Genomic DNA, 19,323 nt, shown 5'->3' with positions numbered 1-19,323 from the left:
AACTTATTTATACAACTAATATTATTATTAACTTATTACTAATATTATTTATGTAAAAATTAATGCATTATTATTTTTTACAAAAGAAGATAATATTTATCATTATTAACTTTATCTAGACTAGCATTCAATGAAAATATAAATAATATTTTTATTTAAATATAATTTTTATAAAATATAAGTTAATAATAGAAAGTTATGGAAAAATTAATAGTAATTTCAATAGAATAAATTTAAGATGAAAATAATAAAAAAATAGTTCACACCAAAATAAAGTATTTTATATATATATATAAACAATAATATTAAATTTGAGCTTATCTTAATTTTTTTGACTGGATTAACTAATAAACGTAATAATAATAATAATAATAAATATTATTATTATTATAAAACGAAAATAGATAATCATTAAAAGGCATTGTTTTCCTTAATAAATACTATATTATTTAAATAAAAAACACGTGACAAGCCAGCGAAGGAACTTGGCTCGTTATATATAAACGAGTTTTTATCTCTCTAGCTACGCACGCACGCTTGTTGGCTCTGTTTCACTTACTCAACCGAACTCATCCCAAATATCTCAATCTCAATAACCTAAATACAATTTACCCCAATTCTTCGTCTCTCCCAAACTCTAATTTTCAATAACACACTAAAAACACTTACCCGCCAAAAAAACTCGATACATATATTTATAATAATTTAATTACCGCTTCCAGTTTTTCTTTTTTCTTTTTATTTTTTCAAATCTCTTTCTCTCTTCTCCCTCTTCCCTCCCTTTCTCTCTCTCGGACTCTTTTCCCTTCTCTAGGGTTTCTGTTTCTCTCCGATGGACGAGGTTACGGAACCGACGGTAGATCCTCCACCGGAGGTCGAGAACGGAGGAGGAGAACCATCGGAGGAACCGTGTAGCAAGAAGGCGAAGGTTGATGAAGTTGATAAATCGGAGGCGGAATTGAAACGAGTGGCGGAGATTGTTTTGGTTTTATCAACGATGGCGGAGATGCGAGGTGGAAAGAATCCGACTGACGTGGAGGTTGAGCTCATGAGAGAGGCTCGGAGTAAGCTCGCAATTCTCTGCCAGGGGATTGCTCCCAAGGATATTGTTGCTCGTGAAGCTATTGGTGCCGTTATTGAGGATCTCGGTTTGAACGCCAAGGTTGGGGACCAGAGGTTAGGGTTTCGTACTCCTAAGATGTCCATTGCTGAGAAGTATGCGTTCAATAAGTCCAAGGTATTCAACTTCTCAGTTCTTAACTCAATTAATTCCAACTTTTGCAACTCTATAGTTTTTTGAATTATTGATTGGTAGAATCAGAAGGAAATTAGTGTCTTTGACTGTATTGCATGTCTTTAGCGGCATTATTTAATACTTAAATTACTTGCATAAGGTTTTAAATATTGGTCGCGTTGCGGTCATGTAAAGAAGGCTTTTGCGATTTCGGTTGGTACAGGTGTTGCGACTCTAATTGCGGTCGTCGTCTGTTTTCGCAATCGCAATTGCAGACTGTTATTTTTCTTTCAGTTAATTTCCTGTTACCACTCATTTAATCTAATATGACCTTAATGGGAAGGTCCTTTGTGGAGTTTGTTGGAAAGATGATGAACTCTGCTAATGTGAAATGCTTTTTAATTTTGCTTCCTACCTAAATAATAGCTTTTGTTTCTTTTTTATAGCATGCGTGTAATGTTAATGAGGAAGCTATTGCAAGTGTTTTGATGAGTTCATTTCACATTTGTTTTCTATTTCTTCTGCCATCTTTTTTATTTCTAGATGGAGGAATCAAAGAAATTATTATCTGCATCTTCTACAACATATACATCTCAATCCTTGCAAACAAACACCGGTGGCATGGTTGACAATCGTGTTCCAACAAATGCTGTTCGAACGTTCTCATCTGATAAATCAAACCACATGGCAGTAACTTCTTCAGTTTCGATGGTGTCTATTCCTCCCCATCTTTCTCCAGGATCTTCTGCAGCATTGCAATATCAGTCAACCAGCAATGAAGTCAGACCGCCCATTGTTTCTGGTGTAATGCCTAGCAGTCACATGGGGAGAAATCCATCTTCTGTAGGATTGCCTAGAGTTGAAAACCCACAGTTTAAAGTTACTGGAGGACTGAGTGGGGCCCCTTATGTGCTTCAGGTCCAAGGTAATTTCCACAGCTTTCACCAATCCAAAATTCCAAGGGGTGGCAGACTTACATTTTCTATTGATGAATTGACTTATAGTGCAATATCTATATGTTCTCGCCGCATGATGATTTGAACATGTGGTGCAGACTCATACTTTGTTATGCTGTGATTCTATTCTATAAAAATAAATGCTAACATATTTTGGTTATTATTTACTTCCAGGAGTTTCTCCTTTATATTGAACATTGAATGCAATGATGCATAAAGAAACCTGAAAGTTCATTAGATTTGTGTGGATGTAGGTCCTTTTGAAGTTAGTGAGTTGATATAGTCCTTTTGTAACAGACATAAATTGTTATTGTTTCCCTATTCTTCAAGAGTCTGAAATTGAATGACTGACCCTCTTCTTTCAGTTGTCTCTTATTCAATTTTTATTATTTTTAGGTGAAAGTTATGGAAATTGGAAAAAGTATGGGTTTTAACTTTCTACTTGGATTTTCCTACTTTTGTTTGTAGTTTACAATACTAGTAGTCTGCTGTATGTTTTTAATAATATGCATAAAATTGTATCTTATGGCATTTCAGTCATTGAAGTAGCAACTGAATTTGAGAACTTTTCTAAACTGCAGCAAATTCATTGGCAAACCAATCATTAGTGAATGCTCCTACATGGTCAATACAGACTCAACCTGTGTCATTAGCTAGAAGTGTATCAGAAAACAAGGTGCCTGCTCATAATCCTCCCAAGGTGGAAGGAACTGCTGATGTAACTGTATCGAGGGCAGGTCCACAAGTAGCAACAGGTCAGAGCATTAGACCATTTATTAGTCAAACGGGACCTGGAAATATGTCTAGTATACACCAGCCATTGCAGGGTGGGAACATGGTTCAACCTCCTTTGATTCCTAGTCACTCTGATATTGCAAAGATTGTCCAGAAATTATTACTACCCAAGCTTCCTGAACATCGCACATGGATTCCTCCGTCAAGGGATTATATGAATAAGGCTTTCACATGTCAGACATGTGAGCTCACTGTCAGTGAGGTTGATTCTGTTCTTCTCTGTGATGCTTGTGAAAAGGGATTTCACTTAAAGTGCCTGCAGCCATCAGTAATTAGAGGAATTCATAATAGAGTTGATTGGCACTGCACGAGATGCTTGAGTTTAAGCGGCGGAAAATCTTTGCCTCCAAAATATGGCCGTGTGACGAGATCTTCAATTACATCACCAAGTTTTCCCTCTAATACAGTTGGTATTCAACCATCTTCAGAGAAGAAAGCAGATAGCTTAGATCTAAAGGTCAGCCCACAATTTTTTACAACAAATGGAAACTCTATCCCAACTCTTTCCAGTGCCAATCACAGTACGGAGCCGTCATTTGACTCAAATACCCCACACACAAGAGATATACAAGGTTCCATCATTTCATCTAGCATTGAAACCATTGAAGAGAAGCCTGATCCAAGCATATTTATGAAATCTGCAGCTTGTAGTGTTTCCACTGGCTTGCAGGGTGAAAGTTGTGCTGAACAGATAGATTCAAAGGCTTTGACCTGTAAAGATACTTCTGAATCAGAAACTCTTCCTAAATTATCCGAGCCGGCTAAATGTGAAAATTTGCAATCATCACAAGATTCTCATGTTGAGATGGCAGTGTCAGAGGACAATGCTGAAATATCACCAGATAGACATGATAGCAGTAGTTTTATGAATAGTAATCAAAAGGAATCTCATGGAGGAGAAAATATAACTCACGATATCAAGAGCGATGATCTAGATGTTGCACAACCAATTTCTGTTGGAAGTTCTGGAACTAATACTGAAGGTATTCAGCACTCTGCTTTATCTTCAGATAGCTCACATGCTGTTGAATGGATTGGTGATGTTGTACAACTCGTAGATGAGAAAAAGTATTACCAATCTTGCTGCATTGATGGAGTAACATATAGGCTGCATGGTCATGCTTTTTTCACATCCAACCATGGCAAACTGACACCTTCTAAACTTCAGGCAAGCAAGTTATCATGCATTCTATCGTAATCTAGCACTTGGTTATTTCACACTTGTATAAATTCACCTATGAAATTGCAAAGGGCATATGAATAGTAAAAAGCCATGTTTCCGGTTTAGGTGTGCTTTACAGTTTCTATTGTGATTTAGTTAATTAATAACTGGTTTGTACCCTGTGCAAAATTGTGTCATTATATAAATTTATAGAACTTTAACAGAGATTTATTCCTATTTAATTTTCAGTCCATGTGGGAAGATTCTAAAACTGGGATGAAGTGGGTAAAGGCAACAAAGTGCTACTTTCCCGATGATTTGCCGGGAAATATTGGTCATCCTTGTATATCTGAAGTCAATGAGGTAACAATTATTTTATTATTTTATTTTATTTCTACATCTTTATATAAAATTAAGGTGCCTCTTAAATGGATACCAATTCATTCTCACAAGTGTGAAAATTTGTCGTTGGTATCTAAGCAATCAGTTTTTCCCTAATGTTACATTGATTTTGGTCATACACACACTACACCTATACAACATACGCAAATAGTCTCTAACTCTCTATTTCTTTGTATATAATTCTGATGCCATATGGAGGCTTATAGAACAAATGGAATCCCTATAATCAAGGGATTATAATTGTACAACAACTATTTCTCTATAAGTTCTTATGACTGAGTGTTAATCTCTTGAGGAAATTCAATAACAAATTCCAATTGGGTTCATGGCTCACATCGTTGGGCCTGATAACACTGTAGTGTCCCAAACCAGAAACCCTATCACCAAGGTTGGGACGTCAGCAGCACTAGTTCTGAATCATATGATGATATATTCATTTCCTTCTGTGTAAGTAATCCCTAGTATACAGTTATAATTTCTGGTGTAATCAGAAGAGATTATAGTAAGATTTAGTTCATATAATCAAGGGATTATAATTGTACAACTTCATAGCTATAAATTCACATGGCTGACAGTTATATCAAAAGCAAATTCAGTAACAGTTTGAGTGTAACCTCTACAGTAGTTTGATTGGTGTTCCAGTGAAATGATAATGCTACACATCTTATTTATCGTTTTAGAACCAGATGTTGCTTGATACTTTCTTATAGATATATCATTTTTTTTTTCTTTTTTGAAGGTTTATGAATCTAATAGTGATAGGATTGAAATGGCTAGCTCTATCCGAGGTCCATGTGTAGTCCTTCCATACGATAAATTTAAACAAGAAAATGACAGAAGATCTCAATTTGGAATTGAAGCAAGTGTTAGTGTACAGCCCATTTTCCTTTGCAGGTTTGTTTCTTTATCCTTTGTTTTCTGAACAGTTTTTATTTCATTTTGTTTTGTTTTGTTTGTGCCTGTCGCACCCGCTTCAAACTTCAAGTAAAGATAGTTACATTCATTACATGCATATTATAATATCATAGCAATTACATGTTACGGATGGAATATGGTAAAATACAAGTAGAGAAAATTTTGTGACTATGAAACATGGAATGGTTGTGTTAAGTTAACCTTGTTTGGATACTCTTCTCTATGTATAATTTAGTGCTTTTGTATTAAGTGATTCAGAATACTGCATTTAGTGAAAATATGAAACTACCTGTTTATTGTGGATGTGGTTATTTTCATAATGAAGTAGTTTTTTTTTTCCTGTAAATTTTTGAAGTTAATTCTTAGGGTTTAGGATATTGTTCTCTGATACATGAGTCATGAAGTGCTTCAGATGAAAATTAAAGGCTTATTTCTTTTGCATGAATAAATTTGTATATGGGATTTAATGTCTTTTGCTGCAACATTGTGCAACCCATAGTTGTCAAACTAACCATGAAGTAGTCATGTCTTATTTGAATAGTGAAAAATTAAAAAATAACGTAATTAAATAATTCTAAAATTAATATACTATTTTAGTAAAAACTGTATTTTGCTTTTGTAAAAAATAATTACCCAAACACATTTAGTATACAAATATTTAGATATATATTTAAAATAGTTCAAATAGGGGCTACTCTGCCCTCCGGCTGCCATCCCAGTTTTGGTGTTAGCCATGGACAGACCCAGAAAATAGTATTAAGGGGAGTGAAGTTAAGACATAGTAGATAAGCAATACCAACTTGTAGATTGTTTTCTTCAAACATAGATACAACTATAAAAATGAAATTAACTTCTCCGAGTAGCCTAAATTTATTTTTGAATACTCCTCTTATGCCATTTAATTATTTCAATTAGAATTCATGAATAAATTTGAGAAGCAGGCTATATAATTATCCAAGCTTCTAGCAATACAAACATATTTTTTAGTGTTATTTTTGTATTTAGTTCTTTCCACTTTCTACATTATATATAAGGTTATTTTTCCTCAATATTTTGCTAAACAACAAGAATGATTGTTAGACTATTAGTGTTGAACCATTGATAATGGTAGTGTTTTTGGTTGTTGGGTAGTATAGAAATTTTTTGACAGCTTAAAACAGTTGGGTTGAGTGGTCGAGTACATGACAATACAATATAGATGCTGATAAAAGGATTTCTTTGGGGGCAGTGGTGACAGCCCCTTATAAGCCTATACCTAGTTCCGTCCCTGGGTTCAGCCGCTCCGCTCCTCTATCTGGAATTGACAACTATGTTTCAAGCTTATTTAGTGGATGTTAAAACCATGTGAATTTGGGGTTTCTTTCACATGTTTTTACTGGATGGGCATAGCTAAATGACTAATTGATATTGTAATGGGTAGACGCATTTATTTATGTACTTTGGTGTGGATTTGGTAGATGGGAAAAAGCTGTTGTCAAATTTTGCACTTTCCATACTTTGATACACGCAGTTAGCTATTTACTTATGGTTGACGGGGAGATGAGAGCTTATTAAGATGACATCTATCTAGCTGTTGGTATGAGGGTTAAGAAAAACTTTATGCATAGGATTGTGCGCCTACTAAAAAAATATATTTATAATTATCAACTAGGCTTGTTGTAAGTGGTGATAAAAATAGGAAATTGAAACATATTTCCATGCTGCCTGCCTGCCAATATGACTTATTAAGAAAATATATCATGTTAAATACTTTAGTCTCACGTCCTTTGTTTACTGCAGTACATCAGTTTATATGGTTTAGATGCTCAGCTTCTAGTATTTGAAATCATGTTTAATTCTTATTTTAAGGTTCATGCATTCAGTATCAGTGTAGATATATCTGGACATCATCATATTCATATCTGACATGATTGATATTTTAGTTATTTATAGGAACAACTTGAGCCCCATATTAAAAGTAGTTTATCAAGAACGGGGATTCTTCATCTTAGAAGCAGGTTTTTAAAAATAAGTTAGACTCAATTCAAAACTTGAGATGGTATCAGATTGCTTACTATAAAAAAGTTAAAGTTCCACATTAAAAAGAGACAAGACAGATAAATTGTTTATAAAGAAGAGACACCCTTTATCTTACTAGTCAATTTCTATTAGGATGAGTATGGTCCAATCCAAAACATAAGATTATGAAAATATATAATATAAAATCATTTATTAGTCATATAGTTTTTATTATAAGTTATTACTTATTATACTGTATTACATCCATTGATCAGTTCTATTTGGTGGAGCACAGTCTATGTCCTATATCCTATTAGTGCTTATACTCTTTCAGATATTCAATAATATTTCAGTATTTCACCACAACTTTGTTTGTTCTTATTTTGGGAGGGTTCTTAAGATGATTTGACTTGTTTTGCAGGTGGTTTTATGATGAAATCAAAAAGTCATTTCAACCCGTTATCAGTTGATCAGTCTCGAACATACATGTTTTTGTAATTCCTACACATTGCAGTTTTGTGGTGAGTATTTGACCCCTGGCATTTATCCAAAAATTTAATCGAGATTTTCTTTAGCCAAATGTATCTTGCTGGATGGACAAATCTAACCCAGTAAGTCATATAAGTATAATGAACCAAGCAGCATAGAATTAATTGAAGCCCAGACAAGATATTAATAGGAGATTTGAGATGGTTGAGACATGTAAACAAGTAAAATGCCAGAGTGGTTTCAAACAGAAATTTGGCTATTCATCTAATGGGATAATAACTTGCAAACATGATTAACCTACTAACTGCTGTCCTAATGCTATCAAACTTCGTGAGAATGAGATATAATAAATATGGTATCTGAAAACGCCACCAAAGGTACAGAAGAACTCCAACAAGAAAAAACCGGTACTACTGCTATCTGCATTTATTGAAACCAAAAGTACAACATAGAAAGAGTGAGTTTAGGGCCATGAATGTAGAATTGAAGAGCAATTCAAGCATGGAACAGACCTAGAACAGACTACAGAGAGTGGAAGCAACAAACTTTTAACTCACTTTATTCATTTATTACAGTTTACTAGTATTTACTGCATGTACATTAAGTGGTGAACCACTTTTTCTTCATATATTTTATATTTTTACCATCTTTCCCTGGTTAATGATAGCATTGATAGGCATAATTATGTTCTTAATCTCCCAAAACTAAAGTAGGAAATCATTGCTTTTTTCCCTTGAAAAATTTATTGTTTTTCATCTCTTTTCTGAAAATGGTCACAATTGATCTAGTCAGAGAAGATGGTAAAAGACGAAGCCAAAAGCTAGCCATGATTATCTTATTTGGGAGACTAACGTAAATATTTAAGCTTTAATGGTAACATCAGATATGGTAGTGAAGCATGCACAACATGAGTTATCAATAAACCTCGTACTTGGAAGTTTTAGTATTTCTTGTACCTCTTGTGTTGATGCAGGTTTTTGGATGGTGTCAAATGGTTTTTCTTTCTCCTATGGATAATTTAGCATACGGTTCATGTGAGACCCGTTTGAAGGCGAATTGCAGAAGCATTGATTTATGCAAAAGTGTAGCTGGGGAGCCTGAATTGCATTGATGTTATACATGTAGCTGTAGCCGTAGAAGCTGTGACCGCTTAGTTTAGTTATAAGGTAGCTAGCTATATATTAGTGCTGTTCTTTATAGATATTCATTTTGTATAATTCTTTTTGGTATATCTAGGCTCGTTATGTCCTCTGATCACAGTTTTATCTTTGAAATTAAATTATCAATGTAGTCCCTTAGTTTTGTTGGAGTTGTATAATATTTTGTTGTACAAAAGTCACTTCTGGAAAAGCATATCCGTGGGAATTTTTTTGATCAGTGAACACCTATTCAAGGACCAGGAATGATACTTTTTAGATAGGGCCAGGTATTGTAGAAAGTTTTAAAGAATTCTGCTTGTTTAGTTTGACCATAATATTAGCTCATGAGGTATTTGAATAACCGTCAAATATCTATCTATTCATCGTGTATTATTTATATTCTTTTGTTTCTGAAGAATGAAACGCATTATGATAAAGGAAATTACTTTGTTTTAATTTTAGGAATAAACAATGTATCTAGAAACATTTAATACGAACAATTGATTTTTTTTTATATAAAAAATAAATAATATATACCACTTTTTTACGATAATGGATTATCTAAGCCACTTCATTATTTTTTTCCTTCCCTGATCCGTTTACTATAAATTCGCATGGTACTACTTTATCCATTTCCAAATTAAGTTGTATGTGTTTCGGATACATACTTCCCGATTGTTTAAATTAGAATATTAAATATGTTTTTCTGTTATACTTGATTGTAGATATGGTGCACTCTCATATATTTTTTTTTAAAGTTAGTATGTATGTGAATGTTAAATCGGATGAATGCTAAAAATGTTGTTAAATCGGATGAATGCTAAAAATGTTGTTAAATCGGTTGATGTCGAGGTAGATGTTAAACCGATTGTTGTCAAGGTAGATGTTTGTGAATAATTTATGATTAAACAAGAGTTTGTTGAGCGTGAACCTATACTCCAATGAATCCACACCGAAGGCGTCAAATTTGGGTTCAGTATTGTAATTCGGAGGTCTATTAATGGTTCTAATAGAAGACCTGTAACAATGAGCTACGAAAGAAGTGTCACATATTAACAACCTATTTAGAAGTTAAACCAGGATGACTCTGAATCGAGAAAATATGATTGTCATTTTAAGGTTCATGGATATGTAAGACAAATAATACATGGAAATTTACCGTTGTTTTTGGTATACATAATCATTATTTGTCTCACAAGTTACTTGATCATTCCATTGTACGCCGCCTTAATCCTGAGGAGAAGCAACTTATTTTTGACATGACATTTAATATGGTGCACCCAGAAACATATTCGAAACATTGAAATGAAAAATACCTCAAAATGTCTCAAATATCAAAGAAATATACAATGTTCATGGCGTAAACAACAATGCGATAAAAGAACCAAGGAAGGAAATGCAACAACAATTAAAACTTCTAGATAATAATCACTATATTTTTAGGTACATAGTGTGTGAGAATGAAGTCACTGTTTGAGATATATTTTGGACTCATCCTAATTCTTTCAAGTTGTTCAACACATTTCATATTATGCTTATAATTGATTCAACATACAAAATAAACAAGTATAAACTTTCACATTTGAAAATTGTTGGGTGTTACTTTGACGCAAATGACTTTTTCAGCGGGTTTTGCATTTTTAAAAAGTGAAAAAGAGGACAATGTTACATTGACTTTGGATGTGTGTAAGACTACATTGAAGTACCAAGAAAATAAACCAAATGTCTTTGTAACCAATCGCGATACCACATTAATGAATTCAATTGCAAAAATATTTTCAAACAAACCAAGAGTGAAGATGGATAAATGGTCAAAATTGGTGTAGGGACCAAACCATTGTTGACACTATTTGATACATATGTAATATATATTCAACATTAATTGTATAACAATTGAGGTCCATTTTAAGAAAACTTTATGTTTTGACATCTTAACAAGTTTGTTCATGCATAAAACATGTTTAGTATGAACAATTGGGCGAATCTAGAGATGCATTATTAGATTAGCCCCATTCTAACAACAAAAAGTACTAAATAGAGGATATTTTGGGGATGCATCTCTCTAGAAACCGTTATGTTGAAAACAAATATGGTGAGTCCGAAAATACATATCCGAAGTTTCTAAGTTCTATAATCATCTAAAACTTGTATAAATATGAGGCCTCACATCTCATGTTGTTTACAAAATACACCACACCAGAATGAACATATATTGACATGTCACGTTTGTCTACTTTATCGACACAAAATCCTCACTTGAATTTAGGGTCACAAAGTACACCTCTCTTGTAGATCTGAAATCCATATCGGAGAATCTCCTACAATATTCAGACAATCGAAGAGTTGTGAAGTTCGAGTACTGTTCATTTCGATAGGTAACAAAAGAAAAATTCAGTTCAACAAGTTTGAGTTGAAAACTAATGAAGATTTAAAGGTCGTGTGGAGTACATTTCACCGTTACGAAACAAATAGTCTAATTGAAGTGGATGCGACAATTGGAAGTCGACGATATATATATTAATGATTATTTATTAATGTTACATGTTTTGATGTTAATTTATGTTTTTCTTTAAGTTTCTATATATGTTACTATAAATTTGTGAGCTAAAATAGTGTATTTTGGAGATACATATATGTAAAACTTATTGCATTTTAAAGTGAGAGTAATTACGGAGATAGATCTTACAGACATATTTTTAGATAATATGAGATGACTTATTCGGGAAAGCGTTAGAGATATTCAATATAGATGTATCTCTGAAGTCTAAAAAATCTAGAAGTATTTGTGATTTTTCACCACCTTTATTGATAAAATAATGCCCATCCACAAAGCAATTGTAATATGTAACTGGAAATTTTCAAATTGAATAAGCTTGGCAAGTCTCTAGGCCTAGCGTTGGAAACGTATAGCTACAGATGCAAGAAGCAGATGAATCATACAAGTCTATATATTTATATATTTTTTCTAGCGGAATATTAATTAGCAGAAAGTTCAACCCCTACATTTCAGGCACATATCTTTCCCAATATCATTAAATACAAGATCTGATCAAGAAGTCTTGTGCATAGATAGATAATTGATGGTTGCTTCAATTTGAAATCAACTTGTTCATCGGATGAACTCTCACATCTGCCTATAGACATTTGGACTCGATCCTCAATTTCATACAGTCTGGTCTGGTACTTGAGGATCACTCTCAGCATAGTAGCCAATCAGTTTGTTCACTAGATATATAGAGATATACTTATAGACAAAACCTATATTACACTCTCTCATTTATATATACATACATTTTGTATTAACGAAGAGAGCACATGTACTATACCTAGCTACTCCATAAATGTCCTTTTGTGAAAACAAAACATGTGTTTTACACTCTTCTTTGTCGTGCTTGACAAACCAAGCATATTGTCTGAAAATTTTAATACAAATAACTGCCATAATTTAATCATTCTTGGAGACTTGTTCCTTTCAAGAGTAACAGATCAACAAAATTTTAAACTAGCCGTTCTTTTAAATTTTATATACAAGTACCTAAGATTTTGAATGTCCTATGTGAAAGCTAAGATTATATATATATATATATATATATATATATATATATATATATATATATATATATATATATATATATATATATATATATATATATAATTTTAATTTTTTACTTGTCAACATATTCATACATAAGAGCTTAATAATTCACTATCTTAGAACTTTGACTATAGAGTATATGAAAATAAATGAGTCCAAGGTTTTTTTTTTCATTACCATAAAAGAGTATTACTTTCTCCATCCTATTGAATAAAAGTGAATAAATTGAAAATTCGAATTTACCCTTTCATATTTTTAAAATGCATCTTTGGACGCATTTAAAATACTCTCAACGCTCCCAAATGAGCCATCGGCTCAATATTTGTCAAAATATGTATCGGAGATGCATTTCTATAACTTTTTAGAGGTTATCCCGTAAATGCTTATTCAGAATAACTTCTGAAAGCATTTGAGAAAATTTGCCTTGGCAGCAAGTGTTCTTAATTGATTTTTTTTATTCAATGATGATTATACTAATGATGATGATTCAATGATGATTATATCAAGAATATATTAACACTATTATACTAATGCAATTCATGAATGTCTGATATAAATTCAAACAATAATACAAAGTAAAATGTTACCACGATACGTAATCCAAATGTTACCACAATACAATTGTTACAGAAATACAAATAAAAATAAAATATTGGGTATCTCTAACCCCCTTGCTTCTCCTCCGCTGCATGTACCCCAAGGCATTATGTGCCTCTCGTAAGATGGTATGTAATGCGTCCATGCCACAATTGCCTTCCGCAACGCCTCTTGTCTATATGACATCTCTCATAATCTGTGCAATACACTGACATACCGACAATAGACATGTTGTGTGGTCATCCCTAAACCGCTCCTATTCCAATATCTCCCGATGAGCAGGTCTAGATTCTTCTTCTGCGACATCTGGTGTCATGTAAGGGTGTGGCAATTGATATAACCATTGGATGTAGCACTGGTTCATAAGACCATGCTTCACCCGCTGCCACACTGCGTGTCTCATCTAATACTAAATGATTATAAAAATCATCGAGTATGGAATCAAGATTTATCTGGTGGACTGTCGAAGGAGCATATACAGAGGGATATCTTAAAATCATCCATTGGTACTCGAATGGGTGCTTGACCCGCTCACGCAAATGTGGATACATCAGACGCGACCTATAAGCCAACTATCAAGAGTAGAAGGCTATATCGTCCAAAGGACGCGTCTGATGGTGACCATCATACGATAATGAGCATATGTCATATGCTACAATATGGTCAATAAACACCATGTACAACTTTATCGCTTGATTCTCTATGTATGGGACAAAGGTGCAAGCACGAGGTCAATCCTCATTGTACTCAATCTCAAGTTCTCACCCGAATATGCGAAAAAAGTGAGAGATGATTCACACCTGAAAATGGTTTAGATAAAATATGAGTAACAAGTGTAACACAAGCGTTGTGAAAATATTAGTAGCAATAAAGGTTGCAAATAAATTACCGTAAACAATGCGTATCTTCTAGTATTTGTTTTGTCTTTCAAAGACAAACGTCACCTAGTTTGGAGTAGAGATAAACCCAACACATGCCCCTAGTTATACTAGTGGATCCATTCTAAATCAGTGAAGTATGTCACATAGACTACATCGATGTAGGTTGCATTTTTGTTTCACAAATATTGCTGTATCAACCAAGTATAAGAAGTATGACCTCAATACAAATTGTCTGTGGAACAAGACCTGGTCATTATCACCTTCGACCTCTAATGCCGCAACCGAGTGGTATTTACAACTCAGCCAAGTATGAAAATCGGACATAAGCGCCTCTCATGGAATCAAGCTCCTCTTGGGCCTCATCTAGGTCCGCTCATAATAAATTCACCATCAACCTGTCTTCGTTTTCAATCATTGTTCCTATGTCCTTATAATACAAACCATAAAACAATATCAAAATCAAATAAATTTCAGAGATACATCTTTAAAATATCTGAAAAATAAAACTAAAAGAAAATCGAAGATACATCTCTATAAACTCGTAAAGACAAGACGAATCTCGATAAAAATATGCAATTTCCAAACTTTACCTAAAATGCATTTCTATGTACCAATTGAATTTTTTTTTATACACATCCCATCAAATCATATACTAAATAAACATTTAAAATATATTTTAAGAGTTAGTTTAAAAAGAATGTCATTGAGTGATTTAAAAAACTCACATTAAGTGTTGAAAAGTGAAAAATTATAAATTCAAACATGTTAAATATGATGCAATTTTTTATCATCTGGATTGTTATCCTTAACATCAAAATCATAAATTTAGAAGCATCATTTTGATCTTTCAAAGTTATGGATATCTACATCGTGATTATCTTTTATTGATAATTATTTAATCCATTTGGCTAAAAAATTTGACATTAAATCTTACACAAATACTTTGACATGTAGATTCGAGTCAAAATTTCGCTGACCGTGATTTAATGATTATGACTCTAAGTTCCTAACATATTTTTCTTTGTTATCTATTTATTTTTCATCGTGCATGTACACCATAAATATTGAAACTATAGAGAAATTTTAGCTTCAAATATAATGAAATAAAATACAACTCTCACCGTAATTGACACATTCTCGTACAATTCTCCATCTTGCTAATTTCCACTTCTTCTGAATCAGGAGCACCATATATGACCCTTGTTGCCTACGCTGGGTATCCTTTACCCAAAATTGAAAACAGACTTTAAAACAGGCTAGTAGGGCAATACCATACTTTTTGTTAGAAAAATTTTAATTTTCAAGTTAATCGAATCAATCTTAATGAACAAAATTCAATATTTTTGATTGATCACGCCTCTTGTTTTTCAATCTTCACTCAGGTGAAAATAATCACTCATTAATTGCAAGACGATTCTAGATGGAATTAAAAGAAGAAAACAAGACAATTGAAAGTGAGCGAAAAGAGAAATTTTGGAGGAAAAAGATGAATGTATTACTGTGCAAGCTGCACTCAAGGTGTTTGCTACAATGCGTGTTAATCATGATTGTGATTTCTGAAACTACACAATGTTACTACAAAACTTGATACAAATGAACTCTATTTATATATGAGATTGCTTGCACTCCAAATAATAAAAAAATAACTAACTCAACTAAAACTCAACTAAGTCAAGCTTCTTCGACTCTGTCGACTTCTTCGACCACCACATGCTTCGATTGCATGCTTCGACAAGCTGTATTTGATTTTCAGTCAAATACAGTTAATACATGATCTGTTTGGCGCATGCTATTTCGACACACACTAAAACACCTTTCGACACTCGTTGAATACAAACACACCATTTCAACTTTGACACAACGAATTACATATTTAACACACCACCTAATTCATTTTGTCTAAGCTATCTACATTCATCATTATTCTTAATATCTTGAACAATTCGACTTGCACAACCTTCGTCATTATATCTGCAATCTGATTATCTGATCTGCAATGCTCCAGGCTTAACTTTCCACTTGCTACCTGCTCTCTCAGGTTATGGAACCTAATTTCAATGTGTTTGCTTCTTCCGCGTGCTATCGAATTCTTTTCCAGGTTGATAGCCGACATTATGTCGATCTTCATGGTCATTGCTCAATGATTCTTCCCTGTAAATTCTTAGACTAGATTCATCATCCATGTTACTTGGCACGTACATAGAGAAACTACTATGTATTCAGCTTCACATGATGATAAAGCTACCACTGGTTCCTTTCTCGAACTCCATGCAAATGACACACCACCTAACATGAACAAATATCCTACTGTTAATTTTCTATATTCAACATCACCATACCAACTAGAGTCAGTGTAGCCCACAAGCTTGCATTCTTTTCCTTCATCGACTGAAGGAAACAAAATACCATAGTCGAGTGTTCCTTTGAGACACATTAGTATCCTCTTGGTGGCTGCAAGATGAGATACCTTTGGATTCTCTATGAATCTACTGATCATGGCTACACAATAGGCTAAATATGGCCCTGTGTGATAGAGACATCTAAGTGACCCAATGAGTCTTTTGTACTGCATTGGATCGACATCATCTTCATCTGAGTCTTTCGACAGTTGCAATCTGGACTCAGATGAAGTCGAAGTTGGGTTGCAGTCTTGCATCTCAAATGTCTTGAGTATTTCACATGCATATCTTATTTGGTGCATTATTAAGCCTATACTACTCTTGTAGAATTAAATACCAAGGAAGTATGAGATATTTCCCAAGTCTGACATTTCAAACTCCTTACTTAGGTCATGTTTGAAATATTTGATCTCCTTCTTGCAACGGCCTGTTATCAACAAGTCATTGACATAGAGACATAATATAAGAAACTCACTCCATCTTCTTCTGACATACACACCATGCCCAGTCGTGCACTTCCCAAACTCTTTCTCTCTTAGAAAGTCATCTACTTTCTTGTTCGAGGCTCTTGGAGCTTGTTTCAGTCAATACAAGACTTTATGCAGTCTGTATACTTTCCTTTCATGGTCCTATTTCACAAATCCAAGTGGTTATGTTACATACACCTCTTCGTCAATAGGACCATTTAGGAATGCACATTTCACGTCCATATGACACATAGACCAATTATGTGTATTGGCTAGACCAACAATCAACCCGATTGTTTCGATTCTAGCTACTTGTGTAAATACCTTATCATAGTCGATTCCTTCTTTCTGAAGAAATACCGTTGCTTCTTGCCTTGTGTCGAATTATTTCGCTTTTCGAATTCAGTTTGACTTTGTATATCCACTTCACATCAATTACCTTCTTCCCTTTTGGAAATTCGACTAGCGCCCATGTATCATTGTCTTCTATGGATTTTATCTCATCCACCATAGCTTTCATCGATCTTGAGTCTTTCAATGCTTCAACTGAATCGACTGGCTCAGTATCTGCATAGAAGGCATAGTGTACCAACTCACCTTCATCATAGACCACATCATCTGATGTGATTACACATTCCTGCAACCTTTGAGGCATATTTCTTGTTTTCTGACGTCTGCTTGTGCTAGCTTGACTTTTAACAACTTCTTGTCGAACTTCTGTAACAACTTCACTAGTTGGTTCATCACACAAAATTCTCACGGAATATTTCTTAAGGTTCTTATTCCAATCTAACTCCTTAAGCTTATCTACGATCACATCCCTACTGATCACGACTTGCTTGTTCATTGGGTCGAATAATTTGTATCCACCAGTCGAATGATACCTACCAGGATCATCTGACTCGACTTATCATTCAACTTTCTTATCAGCTAATCTGGAACATGTCTATGTGCTATGGATCTAAACACCTTCAAGCAGCTTAAAGTAGGTTTGATACAAGACATACATTCTTCTGGTGTGATACCTTTAAACCTCTTTGTCAGACATCTCTTCAATATGTAATGTTGCAATCGACACAGCCTCACCCCATAGTTCATTTGGTATATGCTTTCATTTTAACATACTTCTCACCATATTCATAATGGTTATGTTATTTCTTTTAGTAGTAACATTTTGTTGAGTAGTTTATGGTGACACTACCTCATGCATAATTCCTTCTTTTGTACATAGCGTGTCTAAATATTTCAACAAGTACTCTCCACCTCCATCTGTCCTCAGAACCTTAATCTTCCGACCACTCTATCTTTCGACCATTGCTTTGAACTTGGTGAAAACATCGATCATATCACTTTTCTTCTTGATTAAGTATGTCCACAACTTTCTGTTGTAATCATCAATAAATGTAACCAAATACTTTCCAAGTGAATCTACCTGGAGAGGGCCATTCATGTTTGAGTAGATTATCTCGAGAGTGGATTTCAACTTGCTTCTTGCATCCTTGTTGAAGCAATTCTCGTGTTTCTTTGATTGAACACATACTTCACATACTTCTTACAAAATATAGATTTATGGTAGGCCTGAAACCATGTTCTTCCTCTTCAGATTACTAATGTCATTAAAATTCAAGTGACCAAGTATGTAATTCCATAACCATTAATCTCTTCTAGCTGTAGTTGCTAGGAACTTGTGTTCCAACCCATCAAGTTCATTCCTGAAGGTTCTATTCGGAGACATATGAGCCTTCAAGATTAACCTGTTTCACGAGTCAATCACTCTGATCATTCTATCTTCGATCAATACTTTGTAATTCCTATTAATTAGCTGACCTATACTTAGAAAATTACTTTTCACGCCAGGTATGTATAACACATTGGAAATTACTGACCGTTTACCATCCTTTCTCCCAATCAGAACATCACCAATACCTTCAGCAGATAGTGTATGGTTGTTTGCAAAATTTTACCTTGTTCTTCGACGAGGGACTGATGTTGATAAACCAATCTTTTCATCCAGTCATGTACGACAAATAACCTGAGTCGAGATACCATTGATCTTTGAATATTTATTCTTCTTTTCTTGTGACCATTAGCATCACTTTGTTTATACAAGCTTTGCATCACTTTCTTGATCTTTCTTGCCACCTTGACATTGAGTGGCACAATGACCATTGTTTTGACAATTGTAACATTGAATATGACTTTTATCAAGTTTTCTTCCATCGTCTCCTCTTATACCTGTGCCACCACCTTTGTGATTTTCTTGTCTAGAAGATTGTTTCTAATTTGATGAACTA

At 33.9% G+C, this 19,323-nt stretch overlaps 2 protein-coding genes across 2 annotated transcripts; one reads left to right on the top strand and one right to left on the bottom strand.

Moving 5' to 3' along the window:
* Nucleotides 1-537: 537 nt before the first annotated feature.
* Nucleotides 538-9,328, top strand: LOC127117630 (uncharacterized). The gene is made up of 7 exons (XM_051047702.1): nucleotides 538-1,237; nucleotides 1,778-2,159; nucleotides 2,772-4,153; nucleotides 4,397-4,510; nucleotides 5,289-5,443; nucleotides 7,884-7,983; nucleotides 8,925-9,328. Exons 1-6 carry the CDS (start codon nucleotides 833-835, stop codon nucleotides 7,930-7,932), a joined length of 2,487 nt encoding a protein of 828 aa, XP_050903659.1. The 5' UTR covers nucleotides 538-832; the 3' UTR covers nucleotides 7,933-7,983; nucleotides 8,925-9,328.
* Nucleotides 9,329-16,324: 6,996 nt separating this feature from the next.
* LOC127121641 (secreted RxLR effector protein 161-like) lies at nucleotides 16,325-16,864 on the bottom strand. Its single transcript, XM_051052097.1, has one exon. The coding sequence runs from the start codon at nucleotides 16,862-16,864 to the stop codon at nucleotides 16,325-16,327; it is 540 nt and encodes a 179-aa protein (XP_050908054.1).
* Between the last annotated feature and the right edge of the window lie 2,459 nt (nucleotides 16,865-19,323).

Source organism: Lathyrus oleraceus, chromosome 2 (genome assembly GCF_024323335.1).
Source record: "Lathyrus oleraceus cultivar Zhongwan6 chromosome 2, CAAS_Psat_ZW6_1.0, whole genome shotgun sequence".
In the NCBI taxonomy this organism is placed as follows: Eukaryota; Viridiplantae; Streptophyta; class Magnoliopsida; order Fabales; family Fabaceae; genus Lathyrus; species Lathyrus oleraceus.
This window is presented reverse-complemented; position numbering and strand designations above follow the sequence as displayed.

What these genes read in the sequence shown, in the direction of transcription:
- LOC127117630 (XM_051047702.1), top strand. Translation starts at nt 833, where the DNA reads ATGGACGAGGTTACGGAACCGACGGTAGATCCTCCACCGGAGGTCGAG. An exon ending in TGACACCTTCTAAACTTCAG is followed by an intron (nt 4,154 to 4,396) that starts GCAAGCAAGTTA and finishes TTTAATTTTCAG; the next exon opens with TCCATGTGGGAAGATTCTAA. An exon ending in GTATATCTGAAGTCAATGAG is followed by an intron (nt 4,511 to 5,288) that starts GTAACAATTATT and finishes TCTTTTTTGAAG; the next exon opens with GTTTATGAATCTAATAGTGA.
- LOC127121641 (XM_051052097.1), bottom strand. Translation starts at nt 16,864, where the DNA reads ATGCACCAAATAAGATATGCATGTGAAATACTCAAGACATTTGAGATG.